General features: G+C 36.4%; 1 protein-coding gene across 2 annotated transcripts in view; it reads left to right on the plus strand.

Moving 5' to 3' along the window:
- Positions 1–20367, plus strand: part of LOC131678809 (tyrosine-protein kinase Btk29A) — a 320866-nt gene that overhangs the window by 9872 nt on the left and 290627 nt on the right. For both annotated transcript variants that reach the window (XM_058959150.1, XM_058959151.1), the window contains exon 2: positions 10145–10507. In XM_058959150.1, coding sequence (XP_058815133.1) covers positions 10355–10507 — 153 coding nt within the window. In that variant the 5' untranslated portion in view covers positions 10145–10354. The remainder of the gene's footprint in view (positions 1–10144; positions 10508–20367) is intronic.

A 20367-nucleotide genomic window follows, 5' to 3' on the forward strand; every position in this document is an offset into this window, starting at 1 on the left:
GTTTCACAACTGTTATTGGTGTTTGCATACTTAACACTATTGGCCAGCTCTATAGTTAGATAGTTGCACAATCAGTTTAAAAACCCGTGGAAAATATTTTCAAATATATCCTTCAATAAAAAATATTATGTAGCAGTTGTGCAACATTTAAAACTTTCAACAAGTTGCAATTGCTACTTGGGCAGGGATGCCAGGTACACAGATTAATCTGTGTTTCACAGATTTTCAATGTTCTGCACAGATTTTTAAAACTGCACAGATTTACACAGTTTTCTGTTATAATGCACAGAATAGCATTGATTTCATACGTTGGCTAATGTTAGTTCAATACAATTGGGACAGGGGTGCCATATACGTGGATTTTTCAGATAATTGACGTGGCATATTTAACTCAGTTTGCCCCTAAAATGGCGTTTGTCATAAGATCACACAACAGCAACGATTTGTCAACGCTAGCAGCATTGCCGAGGTATATACCGCGGTGAATATGAGCTTAAGTATCTGTAAGACAACACGTAATAGCAAAATACAACGATGAAAAATTGGGCAGTATTAACACATTAGTCGGGAAAATTATAACCAATTTTATTCAATTTCGAAGTATGTATGACTTTTATGAAAAAATGCGAAAATTAATGTTATCAAACATTTTTAAAGCGACAAAGGGAACCGAAAATTTCAGCCTACTTCGGGAAAGGGATGAATATGGAACACCAACAGAGCACCATAATTTTGTGAAAATTGAAATATAAGTTCGCTATAGATTTACCTGTACTATCATTCGAAGTCAGGTGTTTGAAGGCGGCGGACGAAGTATTTCTCCGAGAGACTTTGTGAAATCAGTTTACGCTAGGTATTTGAAAGCGATGGACGGTGGATTGTTTCGGAAGCCTGTAGTATAGATCTGTTTACTGTGCTGACGATCTATTAGAGCAGCGGTTCACAACCTTTTCCGTACCACGGACCCCTTAGAAATCAACTTGGGTTGCTACGGACCCCCACGGGTAAACCTCGGTTTTGTATGCTATCAATATGTTATTTTCAGTTTTTCAGGAAACAAGACTTGAAATTCCAATATATACTCGGAAAACATATTTCTCTTCGCGGATCCCCAGCAACGACTTCACGGCCCCCAAGGGGTCCGCGGACCCCAGGTTGACAATCACTGTATTAGAGAATTCAACCCAGCTTTATCATAAAATAATACGAAGAATTTGTTCCTTCAACAGCTGTTATATTTATTTCCGATGGTTAGAGCTTGTAAAAAGATCAAAAACCCGATTTTCAAAAGTTTTAACCGAAGTTTATTCGTTACTCATTTGATGTAAATTCCAGTCGCAAATCTTGAACTGTATATTCATGAAATCAGTTGACGCTAGGTGTTTGAAGAAGCATCTCTTCAGGAGACTGTCATTAGACTGCCAATGGCATGGGTGGGAAAAAGTGATCATATAACCTCGAAAAAAGTCTATCGGATCGAATAATCGGATCGGATTCAAGGGTCACACAAAACGATCGAAGTGCAAACATTTTTACCCGCGAAAAAAGATCCTTTGAATATTAAAAAATCAAATTCGTATTTTTGACACTAAATGTCTTAGAATGTCATGAAAAGTTGAGATCCAGAGTTATAAAGTTCTTAAGATTTAAAAGATATATGGGACTTGGGACAGTTTGGAGTTGAGTTGAGGAAGGTTTTATTTTTTATGTGAAATGTCTTAGAAATCCATGAAACATGTGATCTGGTATAATCTAGTATTTTTTTGGGGAAATCTGATACTGTAAATTTTTAAACTGAGAATTAAAAGAAAAATAAAAAAAAATCTTGTTGACGTTAGATCTTGACGTTTCGCGCATTTCTAGGACATTTGGCATACAAAAAATTAAAAGCTGTATTTTTGAACTCAAGTTTCATCTCAATTCAACGATTTTTTTTCGAGGTGCTAATTTGGGGTGACCATCAATATTGACACTCTACCATGCAGCAAAACCAGCTTACTATAATTTTTAGCACCGGTTCAAGTGTCTTCACGACATTTCAGCAAAAAGATGATCCTAGACATAACCATCTTTTTACATGTACGCAAGTGAAACAAATATGCTTTTATGATCTATAGCTGATAAAGGTTTTTAAACATTCTTTGTGCCAATTGCTAAAAAATCGGTAACTGCCAGCTATACATCAACTGAACATAGCCAACGATATTTTTTGGTTACTATCTTCTGACTTATCTTTAAAATTTCACTTTGCGCCAGGCTCTAGATCTGTGCATAAATAAACTCTCCTGAAAAGACCTAGCTGAGGTCAAAATAGATGTCGAACAAGATTCCTCATCAAAGCGTCTAATTTTCCGTTTAAAACCATATACATTGAACTCGGTTAGACCATATTTGATCTTCTTTCGGATATTCCGCTAATGATGTCGAAACATGCGATGCAAAAATATTCAACCGTGACATTGTATATAAAACAAGCAATCGATGTTACACGTCTACCTGCCCGCTCACAAAGTTGAGATCAATGGTGTTCTCATCGATTCGAGTTTACCATGTGTCAATCTACCAAAGTGCGAGGTTAGTTTTTTCAAGGACCACTTACTCCAGTGAGCAAATATTTTGATTGGCAATTTTACGGACGCAAAAACAGGGTATGTCCTCAAACTCGTGGCGGGACTGCTTTGCGTTTAATTGCAACTGGTTCGGAAAGGATCATCTATGTGTTCGCCTGTTTTGAACAAATGGACCGTTGTAACCATAAGGCTCGGTATGACAATTGCGCGGAGAATCATGAGGATGACTCTTGTATTGGGAATGCTGAAAAGTGTGCCTATTGTGGGGTGAGACAACATGATCTATTACCATGCCCTGTGTACGTACCGGGTAATCTAAAGCTGGGACAGCTTATGGACTAAATTCCATATCTTTTAACGCCAGTTCCATCCAAGTCGGTCAAAAATTGGCGAAATGAGAGCACAATTAAAAATAAATTTTCAGAAAAATTATAAGCTGATAGTGAAAAGGGGATTATCAGAGTCACACTCTTCCTATGCCAAAAGAGCATAATGATTTTTCTTGGTGAGTTGCGAAGCTCTTTTTAGTATTCCTACAAAAGAGTACCTAGAGCGTCGTTTAAGGGACTTAAACGACGCTCTAAGTACTCTTTTGTAGGAATACTAAAAAGAGCTTCGCAACTCACCAAGAAAAATCATTATGCTCTTTTGGCATAGGAAGAGTGTAGTAGCGTTTTATGACCGCTTCCGGAATTAATCCGATTTTCTGTTGGGTATATCCGGCATCCCAATAGGGTGATGGACGAGTTTTAAAGAAACATCAAATAAATTGAAGTAATTGAATGGCTGGCGTCCAAAAGTGGCTAACCCACATTTTTTCCCAAATCGACATTTTTGCATTTTTTGATAGTTCTAAGTATTTCCTTTTGAAAATAATTTTTCGATTTTTTGCTATTAGCAGTCCAAGTTGACCAAGGAGGTAACCCCAGTACCAACTGGCGTCCAAGAGGGGCTAACCCCACATTAAGTCTTAGGGAAATTCAAGTTTTGTCTTTTGTCTTCCGAGGTTTTAAGAAAAAGAAGTCAATCGATTCGCAAACAGTAAATTTTATGTTGTGGCTCACATATTGATGAACTCGATATAATACTGTTTTAGTTGGATTGCATTGTACGTTGACGTTTCGGCCCAAACAGTCGTTCCTGAAGGTAAGGGTCGCGCATACACATGCTGTGTATGGCTATTTTCTATCAAATATGTATTTCTTGCACAAATGTACATTATTGTGCATATTTTTACGAAAATTCTAGTGAAGGTATCATGTCTCTACGTTGAAAGTTCACCGCCCAAGTAACAATTGAAATTTTATAGCATGCTACAAGTGCAATCTAAGTTTTATGAGTAGCTATAAAACTACCATAAAACCTCAATTGTTACTAGGGCGAGCAATAAGGAATTAAGAGAGAAACTGTACATTGTGGTCGGAAAGTTAAACGTGGAATCAATTATTATCTTTCGTTATAGACTTATCGTGTCTTCGGAAGAGTTGTTGTATGGCATTTAGCGCTTTATTTGATCATTTCATATTAGTTCGGAATTCAGCCGCTAGGGCGGCGCTGTTATCAACTTTTTAAGAAAGCTAGATAGAAATGTGGTGTCTTCGAGAAAGTTGTAGGTCCTATCTTTTTAAACATATCTTCTGAAGATGCAAACTTTGTGGGTCCTGTATGTTTCAAGATAGCGAAAGTATTAGTTAGAACATTTACTTATAGATTATGTTTTCAAAAATGTGCCATATTTCAAAACCTGTAAGACCTACAAAGTTGGTATCTTCAGAAGATATATTTATAATTACGGATCATCCATTAAATGACGTAGCATTATATGGGGGAGGGGGGAGTATTGTATTTTGTGATGATGTGTGACGACAGGGGGGTAGGGGGTCATGTCATGCTACGTAGCTTTTTTAAAGGGGAATAACTAACACCGGGGGGGGGGAGAATTACCGTCTAGCTACGTAATTACCAGGGGGTATTTAGAGGTTTGTGACGAAATGCTACGATGGGGGAGGGGGTGTTTAAAATCACTCAAAAAAGCTAAGATCGTCCCTTACCTGACATACAACTTTACCGTAGAGACCACCTTTCTATCTCGTTCCATTAAAAAGTTGATAACAGCGCCGCCCTAGCGACTGAATTCCGAACTAATATGAAATGATCAAATAAAGTGCTAGATGTCACACAAAAACTTTGCCAAAGATACCATAACTCTAAAACGAAAGATAAGGAAAGGACGTGGGACTTGTGGGTTTTGGACGCTATGTACCCCCGGGGTTAGCCACCCGAGTTACGAAAATTGTAGGTTGTTTTCTAGACAACATGGGTCAATGACCTACTAATAAAATAATGTATTTTTACAGTAAAAACAATGTTAATTTGGAAATGCAGAAGTTTTTTTTTCCATTTCCTGTAAAAAATGCAAAATGTGGGTTAGCCCCATATGGACGTCAGCCATTCAATTTTTTTTAAAAATTTGTTACATATGACTATTTTCTATTGATCCTTCACAATGGACATAAATTGGACCAAACTTGGTTAATGGAAAACTGTTCCGGTAGAACCTAAGAAAACGTATAGGGGAACCCGGGACTATTCGGACGTACCTCAGCAAATGGCCCTTTTAGGTGGATAGAAGTGAAAAAAATTATCGGTCAAAAATCCTAATTGTTAGTTTGGAACCTCAGCTACATTTTGGTGCCATAAAAGTTCATTTGAGCCACTCCATGGCAGTGCTAGGTGACGATTTGTAAAACGTTTTTTAGTACTTTTACAATGTAGGGGTGATACGCTGTCACTTAGACCGTCAATTTATTTATTTTTTTAATGGAATTATGTTTAGGGACCATTCATAAATTACGTAACGCTTTTAGGGGGGAGGGGGTACGACAAGTTGTGACAAGTTGTGACATAGGGGGGAGGGGGTGTTAACTAGATCGTTATGTAACATGTTTTCATCGAAGAAAAAAAATTTTGTCTTGGAATTTGTTACGTAACAGGGGAGGGGGGGGATGGAAAAATTTGTGACAATTTGTTATATAGTGGGAGGGGGAGTCCATATTGGGCAATTTTTGCGTTACGTAATTAATGAATGGTCCCTTACCTGTGAAATATTTATTAGCGAAACTCTTTAAGAAGCAAAAAAATACTTTGCGTTACAAAAATTTAATCTGGTTAGTCACAGCTGTCGTTTGGTGCATCATATATTTTTGTTGCTGTGGTGTGTGCAATCGTCTGCGTAGCCGCAAGCTGCTGAACGGTGTTTGATGGATTAGGGGGTTCGAATTGCACCGTACGCTCATTTAGCACAAAAGTGGGGAGCGTCTTAAAAATAGCTGTTCATTCAAACAAAAATCAGTCAATAAAATGGAAGCATCGAGCGTTCCAAAATGCTTACTTGTTATTTTTCTCATTTTTGATCGTAACTTTAATCAAGGTTTTACCATTATAATGATTATTGTTTTGAGGATCGGCAAAAAAATGAAACGCGTTGTATCTACTATCCGAAAAAAAACGTGCCCCCTATATCTATTTTTCTATCACTTCAGTATTTTGGTTTCTATAATTTACACGAAATGTGAAGTTCTTTCAATAATGTGGTCCTACAGTTCCTTCAACCTATGGTCATTCCGGTGCCGGTTTCGGATGGAATCAAAAGAGCACATTTGACGCCATTTTGAAAACCAAGATGGTGGTTTCCGGTTACCACAAAGCATTGAAAACCATCATCACTATGGGTGTCATTTGAAAGGGGTTGGTCAGTAAAAGCCGGAAATTGATTTTCAGCGCCATTTTGAAAATCAAGTTAGCAAATAATGGTATCATTGTAAAGCGGGTGGCCAGCAAAATCCGAAAATTGATAATTGACGCCTTTTTGAAACTCAGGATGGCGGGTTCTGGTTCCAAAGAAACAGTGAAAACTATCATCAATATAGGTGTCACTTGAAAGGAGGTGGTTAGTAGAAGACAAAAATTGTTGCCATTTTGAAAATCAAGGTGACAGTTTCCGGTTACCACAAAACAGTGAAAACCATCATCAATAATGGTGTCATTGTAAAGCGAATGGTCAACAGAAGACAGAAATCGATGATAGACGCCATTTTGAAAACCATGATTGCGGCTTCCGGTCATAACAAAACTGTGAAAACTATCATCAATGTGGATCGATATCATTTGAAAGGGGGTGGTCAGTAGAAAAAAAATTTTTTTGACGCTATTTTGAAAACCAAGATGGCGGCTTCTAGTTAATTCAATAATGGTGTCGTTGGCAAGTGGGGGAAATCTCAGATGACGGCTTCCGGTTCCACATAATCGGTGAAAACCATCACCAATATGGATGTCATTTGTCATTTGATCAGTAAAAGACAAAAACTGTTTTTGACGCCATTTCGAAAACCAAGATGGCGGCTTCCAGTTACTACAAAACAGTGAAAAGCTTCATCAATATGGGTGACATTTGAAAGGATTGATGAGTAGAAGATTGAAATTGATTATTGATTACCGAAAGTTCGTAGATTTGGGTTGATATGTAACGATACCTAAGCAAACATTCAAATAATCAATGAGGATTAATGGTTCGAGCTCGTTTGGAGCGAGTCAGTTTGTCAACTTATGCCAAATTTTGTTGGAGCAGTGAGTTGCATCTAACACCTCTTCTCTTCCAGATCGTGTTCATGTTGGGTGATTTCCCATACTGAATATATAATAGATGTCATCAATTCAAACCTTTTCAAGTTAATTTCTGAGTTGCCTAGTATGATGTTATGTGCATATGCATCACTGCCAATTACGAGTATAGAAGCTCTTTTCGGCTACAGTATGATACAACCCTTTTGCAATCATCAGTAGGTAGTAGAGTGTATCCGAAAAAGTGCTAACTGCATTGCTGGTCAAAAAATAAAAATTGTCACTGTCAATATCAGGGTACCCTTTTTCTATGAAGCTCATTTGATAAATTATGATCATGATACCCGAATCAAAACCATAATGTTCTAATCACAAACGCCAGTGATAATTCCGTATCAACTTTTGAATAGGGCTAATAAGATTAGTAAAAATACTTTTGTTTGGCTGATTTCTCTTAACCGTAGAACGTTGCACTTGCGTTTTCCACCCTAGAACGTTGCACTGGGGTATAAATGTACCTCACGCGTTTGATCGCAATTTTCGCAGGTAAAATGCAAACAAAAGAAATGTATAATACATCATTTTCTTCGTTTTTTATTTGCGAAAACAGCTGTGTAAGTGAAAGTAAGGAACTTATTGTATCAATGATACATAAATTGGTTTGAACAAAATAAAAAGTGAAAAAATCGCGGCTTTGACTTTTTTCACAAAAATTACTATAACTTTGCGAATTTTCAACCGATTTGAAAAAAATCAAATGGTTCTTAAAATTGAAAGAATGGTCTTGAAACGGTATAAAATGGAATTTCAATATTTTTAAAAAAGTGCAAATATTTTGAAGAGTGAAAGTTTAAAAATCGTGTTTTGGAAAATACCACGAAATGGGGTGGAAATTGAAATGAAAAAATATTTCTGACCAGTAATACATTGGTAACACGCAACGTTACTGTTACAGCAGTTAAAGTGCGCAAATTATACTTGCGAGCCATTGATTTGAAAAACTATAAAAAATAAACAATAAAACAATAAAAATCAGCAAAAATGAGAACGGTTTTTTGTTCCTCTTCAAAATTAAATTTAATTAAATAAATGATTAAAAATGATTATATAATACGAATTGTTGCTTACGTAGTAAAACAACCAGTATTTAAACTGGTATTGTCACGAATCACATTTCCACTGACAGCACGAAACCTGACGAAACACTAACGGAAGCCATACACTGGGGTACAAATGTACCTTACGCCAACTTTGACACCTGCTTCCACAAAGGCTATAAGCAAACTGGCTATACCACCTTTTCCTACTCTTACTAGAAACTCTGAATTGAATTATGGTTAGGGTCCCAGGTCGGTAAATGCCGAATTCTCGTCTTCACACGGCTCCAAAGAAGGCGTGGGGTATATTTGTACCCCAGTGCAACGTTCTAGGGTTAATTTGTTATAATTTCAACCTAGAACATTTGAAATTGATTCTACTAAGGATAAAGTTGGTGATTCATGAAATTCAACTCGGTAGCGAAATAAGTTTGTTTACAAAAATCTCTTTAGCCATGCTGAAGAATTAATTTTGAATTAACCAAATTATAAAGTTCGATAACCCCTTCATTTTACTTCTAGATTGCAAAGCTTTTTCCGTTGCCCGAAAAATCCAACAAACGTACCTCAGCCCCCTCAAACGGTTGATTATTACCTTAAATAATCACACAATCCTCGCGATGCGATGATGATGCCGCTGCCGTCGTCGTCGTCGTCGTCGTTTGTTATATCTATATGTATATTTTCCTATAAAATGGTAATGTAAAAAGATTGCTTGCTTTCGGAATAGCTTGATTATGGGTGGAGTGGTGACGACGATTGCTTTGACTTTGCGGCGCTGCCAGAGACGAGATCTTCGCACTTTCCACTTTAGTCTCCAAAAAAAAAAATGGAAGAACAAGTTCTGTTTCGACAGCGACAGCTCCAAAGAGCGGGCGTCGTCACCCGTACCGAAGAGGACACTCGAGTCGCGCCGTTTTGTACGTCTCGAAGAAGAATCTTTTTACCCGACAAAGACAGATGAATGCAGAAAGGACATAATTTGGAGAGGAAAGCAAAAAAATAATGCAAATCAGAAATAGATTTAATTTGGTGCCCGTCGTTTCACTCAGCTGCACATCAAGCCGAGACTAAGAACTCATCCGCCTGGATTGCGTTTTGCGTTTCGTTGGGTTACTTTTTTGGGTTGGAAATAATTCTCTGCTTTGCTGACGAAGGTTTGCGATTCCAGGCCCCTTTGAGTGTGAATAATTTATAGCACATAAATATGTAGGCGGTTTTTGTTGAATTTCTTGATTTCTGCTATGTTTGCTCGCTTGAGCTTTGCGCTTTCGTGTTCTTGTTTCCACTTCAACTATTGTAATTGCATTTTGATTAGTACTATCCTTTTTGCTGTAGTTGGCGGTTAGTTTGTAGTATAAACAAGTTTGGTTAAGGAATAAATCGTCCTATTAGGACTTTTTTTTTATTATTTATGTATACTATTGCACAGTTGATAACCAATAGTAGTTGTACAATTTATTACAATAAAAGGTTGAGCTCAATCCTATTTCTCTCATACTCTACCAGTGGAAAAGTCGATTTAAAATATTGATATGTTTAACATTCACTGATGCTATTTAAATTTTTGTTTTGATTTTCTTAATACTTTTTCTGGAAGTAGAAGCTAGAAGAAGCATTGTTTTTGGGAACATTTTGGGAAATAATATAGGAAATTCTATGGCAACATTGAAAACGCGTTCGCTTTCGATGCAACTTTGAGATGCGTGGTTTGCGTTTTAAATGTTTTGGACAATACTAGAAAATATACTTCAAAATCTTTAATTTTGACGCTAAACATGTCCATTGCCATAAATCTAAGCGTGCGCCATACAAACAAAATTATGCCCATTTCCCTAAAATATATTTTGATTACAGATTCTCGCAAGTTTTAGCAATGTGAAACAACAGACGAAAACCTCGTAGTCTAAGGACAAAGATGTAGCAGCTACATTTAAAACAAGTTCACATAGTGGCCATAAAGTTTAGTCAAATTGCAAAAAAAAAATCCGAAGAATAGAAATATTTTGTTAAAACAAAGCAAATTATACCTCATAAGTTCCAAAGCCAAAAATCCAATCGCACAAAATGAACGAACGACGCAGTGATTTCGTGATCAAGGCCGGCTACATGGTCAAGCGGTCGCAGAACAAGAAACGGTTCACCCCGGTCAACTACAAAACACGCTGGTTCGAGTTGACCCGGTTGTATCTGTCCTATTACGATATCGGCAATCTGGAGGTAAGTGGAAACTGCTACTATTTGTTTGGTTTGCAAAATGACTACACAGAACAAGTTCTGCATCAACATCATCAAAAAAACAACAACAACAACAACTTGTATCACCGCAATCACCGTGCTGCTTCCCAATGGCAATCAATGTTGAACCTAACAACCGTCATGCATATAATCACGTCATCAGCAGCGTAGAACTAAAACCTCACAAAAACCTTCTTAATCGTTCCTGAGTAATCCATTACCATTCGAAGCAGTCGCATAATGCATCAGCCGAATTTATCTCACAAAACTAATCATCAGTATTTGTTTGTATAAAAACTGTGATTTGACTATATTTTCCAATGATTTAACACAGTGATGCACATTTATTTTTCTACCGTACCGGTCAGTTGAGTTTTAAGGTTAAGTATTAACACATGTCACTGGGTATTATCCGCATTGTAGCACGTTCTTCCTTCGACTGTCACTGCTCATGTAGTGATGAAAAATGTTGTTTTAACTCCATCAGTCATGCGGAACTAAGTCGTGTTTGTATATAGGTATTCTTTTCCCGTGGATTCTGGTACCGACAGAAAATGTGTGTACGTCAAACATAAGGCTTTCCACGGAATTAAAGAATAATAATAGAATAATACTATTGACATGTTCCATTTTCTATTCCGTAATGCTATTATAATGTGTCTCTGTTCAACGCATTTGTTTAATTGGTTTAATGAAAATAGGGTACAAATTTAACGCTGAGTTTGTTAATATATTGTTTCTTTGATTCAAAGCAAGCTATGGAGATTTTAGCAAAACCCATCGATTGTAGAACGAGAAATCAAAGACATAATTGGGGTCCAAAGTTTTGGGAGAGAAACGGTCCCCCGGTACTGTCTACCTCAGTACCGGTAGTACCAGTAAAATACCGGAAGGTGTTGCACAAAATACAACGTCGCGAGTGCCGGAGGGTTAAAAAAAGACCTAAAAAAATCAGAGCGACATACAATGTTATAAATATACTTTTATTGGTAAGCTTTTATATGCTTCAGTCTATCTTCTAATCTTGCTCAGAACCGAAGCACTTTGTTATAGCTATCAATGCACCAATCAATGAATTTCCATTGCTTTGTTGCTTATCCACTGCACAAATAGTACAGTATCGTTTCTACCGACTAAGTTGCGAAATCAGAAAATAACAAAAGTGATACGTGTCTCTACTACGAGAATTACTATTGCGACTGACTGTAAACAAATTTGTATTAGCTCAAATGTGTACTTAGTGGAACAGTTCCTGAAGGTGATAATGGCGATAAATCTCATGTAAGTGTCTACATCGTGGGCGTTATGCGGTTCTGCCAACATTTACAGAAGTTTAACCGAAGTTGGAAGAGTCATTGTGAAGAATTTGATGCAATCCACATCATCAACAATAGCGTTTGAGCCAAGATTTGTATATGGATAATGATGAATGTCGATTTGCACCGCGCACTAACTTGAAGAGCCTTAAAGGAATCATACCGAAAGAAGGATAATTGAAATCCATTAGTTGAAGAAACTTTTTCCCATGTATTTCCAACAGATTATGTTGTGAGAATATAGATGACGAAACATATTCCTTCTTACATGCTGTATACTGATTGAAGTTGGGTAGTATTTAATGCGACTTTTGACCGATAAATTTTTTCACATCTATCCACCTAAAAGGGGCGATTTGCTTAGATAGGTCCGAATATCCCCGTGTTGCCGTATTCAAATAGTGCAAACATTTAGAAAAATTCTCACAAAATGATATCAAGATCGAGGCACTGAAACTTAAGTTACAGCTAATTGTAGCAATTGATCACACGAAGGCAATGCTCAACATTTGTTTTGCATCGACCGTTAAAGTCGCATATCTCGGAAACGTATTTTACTGAATAGCTCCTTTGCGTAGGCCACGATATCGCAGGACACAGTGAACCTTACAATATGAAATTTCGTACAGTTGTTTCTAATTGCAACAGCTAGCTCGTCAACGAAAATATTTTTATTTGATTGACGATTTCTATTTTTTTTTGGTAAACTCAACTTGTTCTACGCAAAAGAACTAAGTTAAGCAATAAATGGGTTAAAACGTGCTAGTTCTGTGATCGGACGGCACATTGCCGTAAGCCATGCACAGCAATCGTTAAGAAAAACTTATTCAGAGCAATGCAATGCAACACCTACCTAGTCAGCTATACGAGCATGTGAACGACAAAAGGTTGCCGAATTTATGACTGCGCCGCAGGCAATAATGATAACTGCAAAAGCTGCTCCCGGTACCTCCATATCAATAGCCAACGTTATCAACGAAGAAACTAATACCAAAAACGGTGGGTCCACACTTGTGATTCGTTATTCCAAGAGACGAGGTAGAACATGAACCAGTTTCGGCAGTGGAATTAAACTGCATTTTATTACAAAGGGATTCCATGAGAAACAGGCCGACCGCAAAATATGACCATCGTCGATTCGAACGAAACTTTGCAGGTGTGTTCGCTATATGAATCTCCATGATATTCTCTGGCAATTGGAATATTTTGAAACAAGAGTAATTTTTCAAAAGGGCGTAAACGTTGCTACGTGTATGAATTTCAAAAATTTTTTGTTCGATTACTGTATTTTATACAGCAAAACTATCTGAGAACAAGTTACAGGGAATGAATACTTCTGTCCGAAAAAATATACACTGAAAAAAATGTTGTCATTTTTCAAAAAAACAAAAATTTATGATAAAAATTTAAATCGCGAAAAAACCCATTTTTTAAATTTTTTATATTTTGTTACCAAAAACCTAAAGAGAAAAGAAACATTTTGATTGTGATTGCATGATGGAGAAAAAATCGGTAAAAAAGTTTTTGTAACAATAACTTCGTACATGTTTTTAAATTTCATACTAATTGACATACAAAATTGTAATTTTATTACAGAATATAATTCTAAGCACCATTTAAAATCAAAATGCATTTAACAAAAATCTTCCAAAATGCGATAGTTTTCGAGATATTTGAAATTTTGCTACTTCAAAAACAATTAATTCATGTAATTATGCTCTTTTTAAAAGTTATTCGCGTTACCCCATCAAAAAATGTCAAAAATTTAATGTTTATCGTTTTAAAGACGTAAAAGCAACCTTTTTAGTGTATTTGGATCATGGAGAAGCTTTCAATAAAAAAGTTTTCCTAACAACAACTTTTGACATTTTTTTATAATTCTTACTATTTGCAGTCAAAAATACAATTTTCTTTTTGAATATGATTCTAAACGCCATTTTAAATCGAAATGCTCTTTAAAAAAAATTTCTAAAATGTTTTAACTTTAACTAACTGTAACTTTAAAATGTTTCACAATATCGACTTGATGTCAAAGAGAAAGTTGCAGGAAAGTTTACGGGCCTTTTGAAAAACCTATTATTGTTGATGGAGAAACGCGACTAACTTATGAAAAGGTCGTAATAAAACAAAATAATTGTGTTGTTAAAACAAAAGTTAAAATATCTCGAGAACTACTACATTTTAGAAATTTTTTGTTAAGAGCATTTCGATTTAAAATGGCGTTTAGAATCATATTCAAAAAGAAAATTGTATTTTTGACTGCAAATAGTAAGAATTAATAGTCTTTAAAACGATAAACATTAATTTTTTGACATTTTTTGATGGGGTAACGCGAATAACTTTTAAAAAGAGCATAATTACACGAATTAATTGTTTTTGAAGGAGCAAAATTTCAAATATCTCGAAAACTATCGCATTTTGGAAGATTTTTGTTAAATGCATTTTGATTTTAAATGGTGCTTAGAATTATATTCTGTAATAGAATTACAATTTTGTATGTCTATTAGTATGAAATTTAAAAACATGTACGAAGTTATTGTTAGGAAAACTTTTTTACCGATTTTTTCTCCATCATGCAATCACATTCAAAATGTTTCTTTTCTCTTTAGGTTTTTGGTAACAAAATATAAAAAATTTAAAAAATGGGTTTTTTCGCAATTTAAATTTTTATCATAAATTTTTGTTTTTTTGAAAAATAACAACATTTTTTTCAGTGTATATTTTTTCAGACAGAAGTATTCATTCCCTGTAACTCGTTCTCAGATAGTTTTGCTGTATAAAATACAGTAATCGAACAAAAAAAATTTTGAAATTCATACACGTAGAAACGTTTACGCCCTTTTGAAAAGTTGCTCTTGAGTCAAAATAATCTTATTACCTGTGGAAAATATTTAGTCTTGCATGACGGTGAAACGTGTAAAGTTTCATTGGAATCTAAGATGGTCGGTCACGATTTTAAAGATTTTCGGACGGATCTTCGTGGAATTCCTTACTTTATACATAGTGAAATTAAAAGGAAGGCATTTCTCTTAAGAGGGTAAGTAATAGGTTTGATCTACTAAATGCTCAACTGCGCATTGTGATGAATTGGTCGTTAAACGGTAAAATGACGCAATGAGCACAAGTCTTCTGTCTAATGTCTCCACGAGAATTTTTTGAAGACATTTGGTTCCTCGGTCTAGGGTCAGCTGGATTCGGTCAGCCTTCTGCAGAATGAGACAGGGTTTGAACGGATCTGGTCGACAGAAGCTTACCTTACCGTAAAAATAGATAATTGGAGATCAGCCCTAGTACGACTTTAAAATCTAATTAATTTAGATGAAAAGGGGTCAGTACCAAAAGTTTGCCACGTCTATAGTTCTGTATCCAACTTTAAATTACGTAAATGGTGACCAGTTCGTGTATTCGGGTATCAATACCTTGTAATGCCCTACGATCATAACGTCTCCGAGTAAATCGTTATGCTAATTGGAGTAATGCTGTCGCTATTTGTTTATTTGTCTTGTACGCTTCAACGAGTATTTTAAACCCCCGTAAATAATCAAATTAGAATTAAGACATCATTTCATTCTAATTTTATTACTAACACGATTAATCATTAATTAATGACGGCACTATTGTCGCTAACAACAACAGATTATATAACAATCAACCGAAGTAATGGATCCATTGAAGGTTTCGGAAGATCATAGACGCAGAGTTTGACGCGTTACATCAAAGTCTAGAGCTTTGTACATAACCCCTTCATCTTATATTGAGAATCTAATATCACTCTCTAATCCTTCACGAGACTAACGTGACGTTCAATGTCTACATCCAGTAGACAGTAGTTAAAACAAACAGGGCCTTTCTCTCGTGAAAATGTTAAACATCGTGAACTTCTTCGGATTTACACATGCGCATCGTGCTACATTGTTCAGCGAGGTTTCAAGCTGGTTTTTGGAGAAATCTACAATTTTCAAATGAACAGGTGATACGAAAAATTTTGAGACCACAGGACAGACAAGAAGTCTTCGTTACTAGATGCACGTGAAGTAGAGTAGAAACATCAACGGTCTCAAGTGGTTTTTTGACGTAGAGGTAAATGCCGGTGCCTGCCAATCTCCAATGATAACCGCTAATTTCACAATAATGGCTTCATTAGACTTTTATGTATTGTCTCGTTCTTAAACTATGTACTTCTAAAGTTGGGTACTCTGAAATAAATGTTCACTGCCAGTTTTTACGGTTAAGGTAACATAATTTTGATACCGTTACTTTGGAGGTTATTTTACTGTTCAATCCTCATACAACTTATTATTGAGAATTAAACATTCAAAGAAAATTATTAAGAGACTTGGAGTCTTCAGCAAAGTTTCTGAGACTGATGTTTGAAATAATTTTTTTAAAGACATGAGGCTCTATGCATATAGCATATCGAGATATAAAACAATATTCGTAAATCCAGTTTATTTCTAGATTACGTTTTTATTGTAAGGTTTAGAAGTTCACTATTTCATATTTTGAATTAAAAACTGTTTTTATTGTTCCAAAATAACTTTACAGAACGTCTTTACGTATTTTTTGAGTTAGTTTTACATAATAACTTCTAGGGAGATTAAGAGGAGGTTCTCATTCAAAATTTTCAAAAATTTGATTTTTTTCTTTGTATGTTTGAAAGGTATAACTGTCTACTATATTGTGTTGAGCGGGTTTTTCGATCCGTGAATCAAAAGAGTTCCTGCATGCCATTGTTCGAAGAGTCGTGAGTTATCAAATACCCACAGAAAATGGCGCAAAACAAAAAAAATGGTAGAAATTGTTAAAGTCACATTTTATTTCGCCATATTGGAATTGCCATTTTTATTTTCTTGATTTGGATACATATTAACTCAAATTCGTGTTTACAAAACACAAAACCTTTTTTTTTGGTTTTTGGCTGAAATACCATTGCATCGACCATTTTGAATTTTAGAACTTCAGCTTCGTAGTCAGCGATGTCCAAAACCCATAATTCCATGTAATTGTTACAAAATATTGTCATTCTGCCACGAATAAGTCATCAAAAGTGTTCTCAAAACATTAAACGCGTTTATCTCAAAACATGATATTTCAAAACTGCGTTCAATCTCATTTGAAAACGGTTCAAATTAAAGACTTCATCTTTTGACCTCTCGAAAGAAACCCTTTTTCATTGACCTATAGAATCTACAAATGCTGTGTATTCACAATTTTTAGGGAAGCCTTAAAGTAGAAAAAAGAGCTAAGAAGTCGATCCCAAAGTTTGAGATTGCACCATTACGTCAAATTTAGCTTTTACCCGTTTTTAGATCATGCCTTCAATAAAGTTCAGTTTTTTACTATAATGGTGCCTAACATGAGACAGGGATCTTTTTTTTCGAGAGTTGTCCTACTGAAACTGTAGAGCTTGGAAGGACTTCCTGTCAGAATCATTCACTACAATTGCAAGACGAGACAGGAAATGTCATCTACTAAAACACTGCTTAAAATCAATTGCAGTGGGCCGTTATTCTGAATGTGATATTCATTGTACGGGTCAGATGTTTACGATCGCGTTTTTCATCGCGAAGGGCTCGAGCATTTGTACGCGTGTGCTAATGTGTATGTAATTTCGCGTGTATAAATTCTATTTCATAACCGTGTGTCCTTTCGCATATTCGCGTGTGCTTCATTTTCAGGGTACGGTTCAGATGCTAGAAGAAAGAGTTCTTCCATATCACTTGGGTTCTCGGTCATGTCGCCATGGTACGTTTGTCTACTGGATATGAGCGTTATTCTTTGATTGGTCCAACTGAATGTATGAACTCAAGTTGCTAGGACGGAGGGTAAAAATTTCCGGACGTGACCGATTCATGATCGCGCGAATACGGACGTTTGTGGGTGAATTTATCGCGGATGTAGGTTGCGTGGATGATCGCGAAGGATTCAAACATTTGTATGTTAGCGTGTTTGTCACGTGTATGTGACTTCGCGCGTATAAATTCGATTTTATAACCGTTTGTCCATTCGCATATTCGCATGTTTTCAGATGATTCCGCGGACCGTGAATCTGATACTTAATTTTCAGTGTACGGTTCAGATGTTAGAAGAGAGTGAGTTCTCCCAGTAGAGTTCCCTGTCATGTTGCCATGGAACGTTGTGTTTAGTGCATGTGAGCATCATTTTTTTGTTTGGTCCACCTGAAGGTATTGGACCAATGCTACTAGGGCCGAGGGTAGGGACTTTCTGAGGTAACCGATTCACTACTGAGATCGCGTTTATGAATTTATAAGTGCTATCAGAGGCGACGCGTCGGTACGTTCAACCTGTTCACTGAACAAGTAGGAACAATCAGCATATAATCGATAATTTCATCGCTGGTGGTTGAACGCTTTTTTTCTTGAGTAGCCTAACAAGATGTTTCTGCCCCTGGGACATACAGTTACAAGCGCGTATGTATTTGGTTGGTTCATCTATAATAATGAACCGTCTACTTTTGCGTCAAAGAAATCGTTTGATCTTTGCATTTACATGCTAAAAGTATGTCTACTGAATGTGTTAAATAGACAAACTTAAATCAGGGGTTGTTCTAATCATGAACGCGTGGATGTTAAAGGCCTGTTTGCTACGATAATTTACGAGGAAAATACAACATTCAAATTTCTATCAAATTTGAAGGAATTAAGGTATTTTCTTAAACCGGTTGACAAATATTTCAATCTTCCTTAAACAGAAGGACGAATAATTCTCGGTGTATAGGAAATAAGATTCTACATTGCAAGTTAATTAAAATCATACAACGATATATAAGTTTTAATCTCTTTATACTTAGTTGTATTGCTTATGTTTCGGTTAAGAAATCTTTTTCAATTCTAATTAAGTGGCAACCTTCTCGGATATGTTGTATATTTTTTGTTCTTTTTCTACGGTAAATTAAGCATTCTACAAGAAGTTTGTTGGACAATTCACTGGTGGGATTTGACAACAAATTTGTTTTGGTCAGCTTCAGCGAAATTTTCTGTCAACAAACATTTTTCATTGGTCCTATTCGTTAGATGTTGGATGAAATCTTCGACGAAAGAATCAGCTGAACAGAAACATCTCATAGAGAAAATTGTGACGTTTTAAGGTGAAGCGATGCCAGAATCACAACAAACGTTCGGTTATGTTCGGCTATGTTCGGGTTACGTGCAGTATCTGTGTGCGGTTAGAAAGTACTATACCGATATGAGATGGCACGCACACAAGCATATCGTTCAGCAATCAGCTGACTGATTTTGGCACCACGTGTTTCATTTGTTTTGAAAAATAAAAAGGTACAAATTTCCCAAACGAATCAAAATTCCGTGAAGAGAATCTATTCATCAGCTTGTGCTAACATGCCTGCATACAGTGATACAATTTCTAAGCAATCTGATATTAGACACTCAAGTTACAAAAGATTTTGTCTTGCGCGCCAATGCAATGTTTTGATTTTGCCGATGAAATAAAAAGAAGAAGCAGAAACGACGGTGGCCATTTTAGCAGCCACCTTGCGGCTCTATTCAGCATGTCCTTAAGGGTCTTGGTGGTATATTGAACAGGTTGACGATGGAATCACGTGTCGCCTCTGAGTGCTAATACGTTCACTTAGTCATCGGGGTGTTATCCTGTTTGCGAGATCGCTGACGTAGGTGTGCGACGGACCCGAGTGTTTGTATGTTAACGTGTTTGTCACCTGTGCTAGCTTGTATGTAACTTCGTGAGGATAAATTCTGGAATGATCGCGCGGTCCATGAATCTGATGCTTAATTGTCAGTGTCCGATTCAGATACTAGAAGAGAGTTCCCCCATATCACTAGGGTTCCCGGTCATATTACCTTGGAACGTGTTTTCTAGTAAATATGAGCGTCATTTGTTGATTGGTCCAACTGAAGTCATGACGCTAGGCTGCTAGGATTAAGGGTAGAGGTTTCCGGACGTGACGGGTTCATGATCGCGCTAGTGGTGGGTTAATACGCGTTTGTAAATTTTTTGGCGCTAAAACGTTCAAAATTACCGAGGTGCAGGGCCTAAAATTCTCATATCCTTTCAATGACGAAGAAACCCACGGAATTCATTTTCGTTTTTTTGCTACCTTCTTCATTACTTAATACATACAAAGCAAAACAACAAAGACATAGCCGGTTTCTTCTTTCGATCCTATGAAAGCGAGTAACAGAAGCAGCGACTTTCGTTTTCCTATGACAATAAGAAAATGCAAGCTCGTTTCAGTTTTAAATCAGCAATTTTGATCCTCGTTTCTATTTTCATTAAATGAAATTATAGCAATGTACATCAAAGGAATGCAACTAGAACGCGGCAACAACGGGTAATATGCGCAATAATAGGGCTTCAGTCGTCCAATATCATCGCTAGCTTCTAATTCCACGAAATCGAACAACGACAAGTAACTGTCATTAATAGAGTATTTTCGTTCGCCCAGCAATATCGAAGGGGCTAACGCCGCTCTCAATTTTTCTATGCAAAAATATCGACAAACGACTCGGTGACGAATCTTTTTGTAGA

The sequence above is a fragment of the Topomyia yanbarensis genome, chromosome 2 (assembly GCF_030247195.1).
Source record: "Topomyia yanbarensis strain Yona2022 chromosome 2, ASM3024719v1, whole genome shotgun sequence".
In the NCBI taxonomy this organism is placed as follows: domain Eukaryota; kingdom Metazoa; phylum Arthropoda; class Insecta; order Diptera; family Culicidae; genus Topomyia; species Topomyia yanbarensis.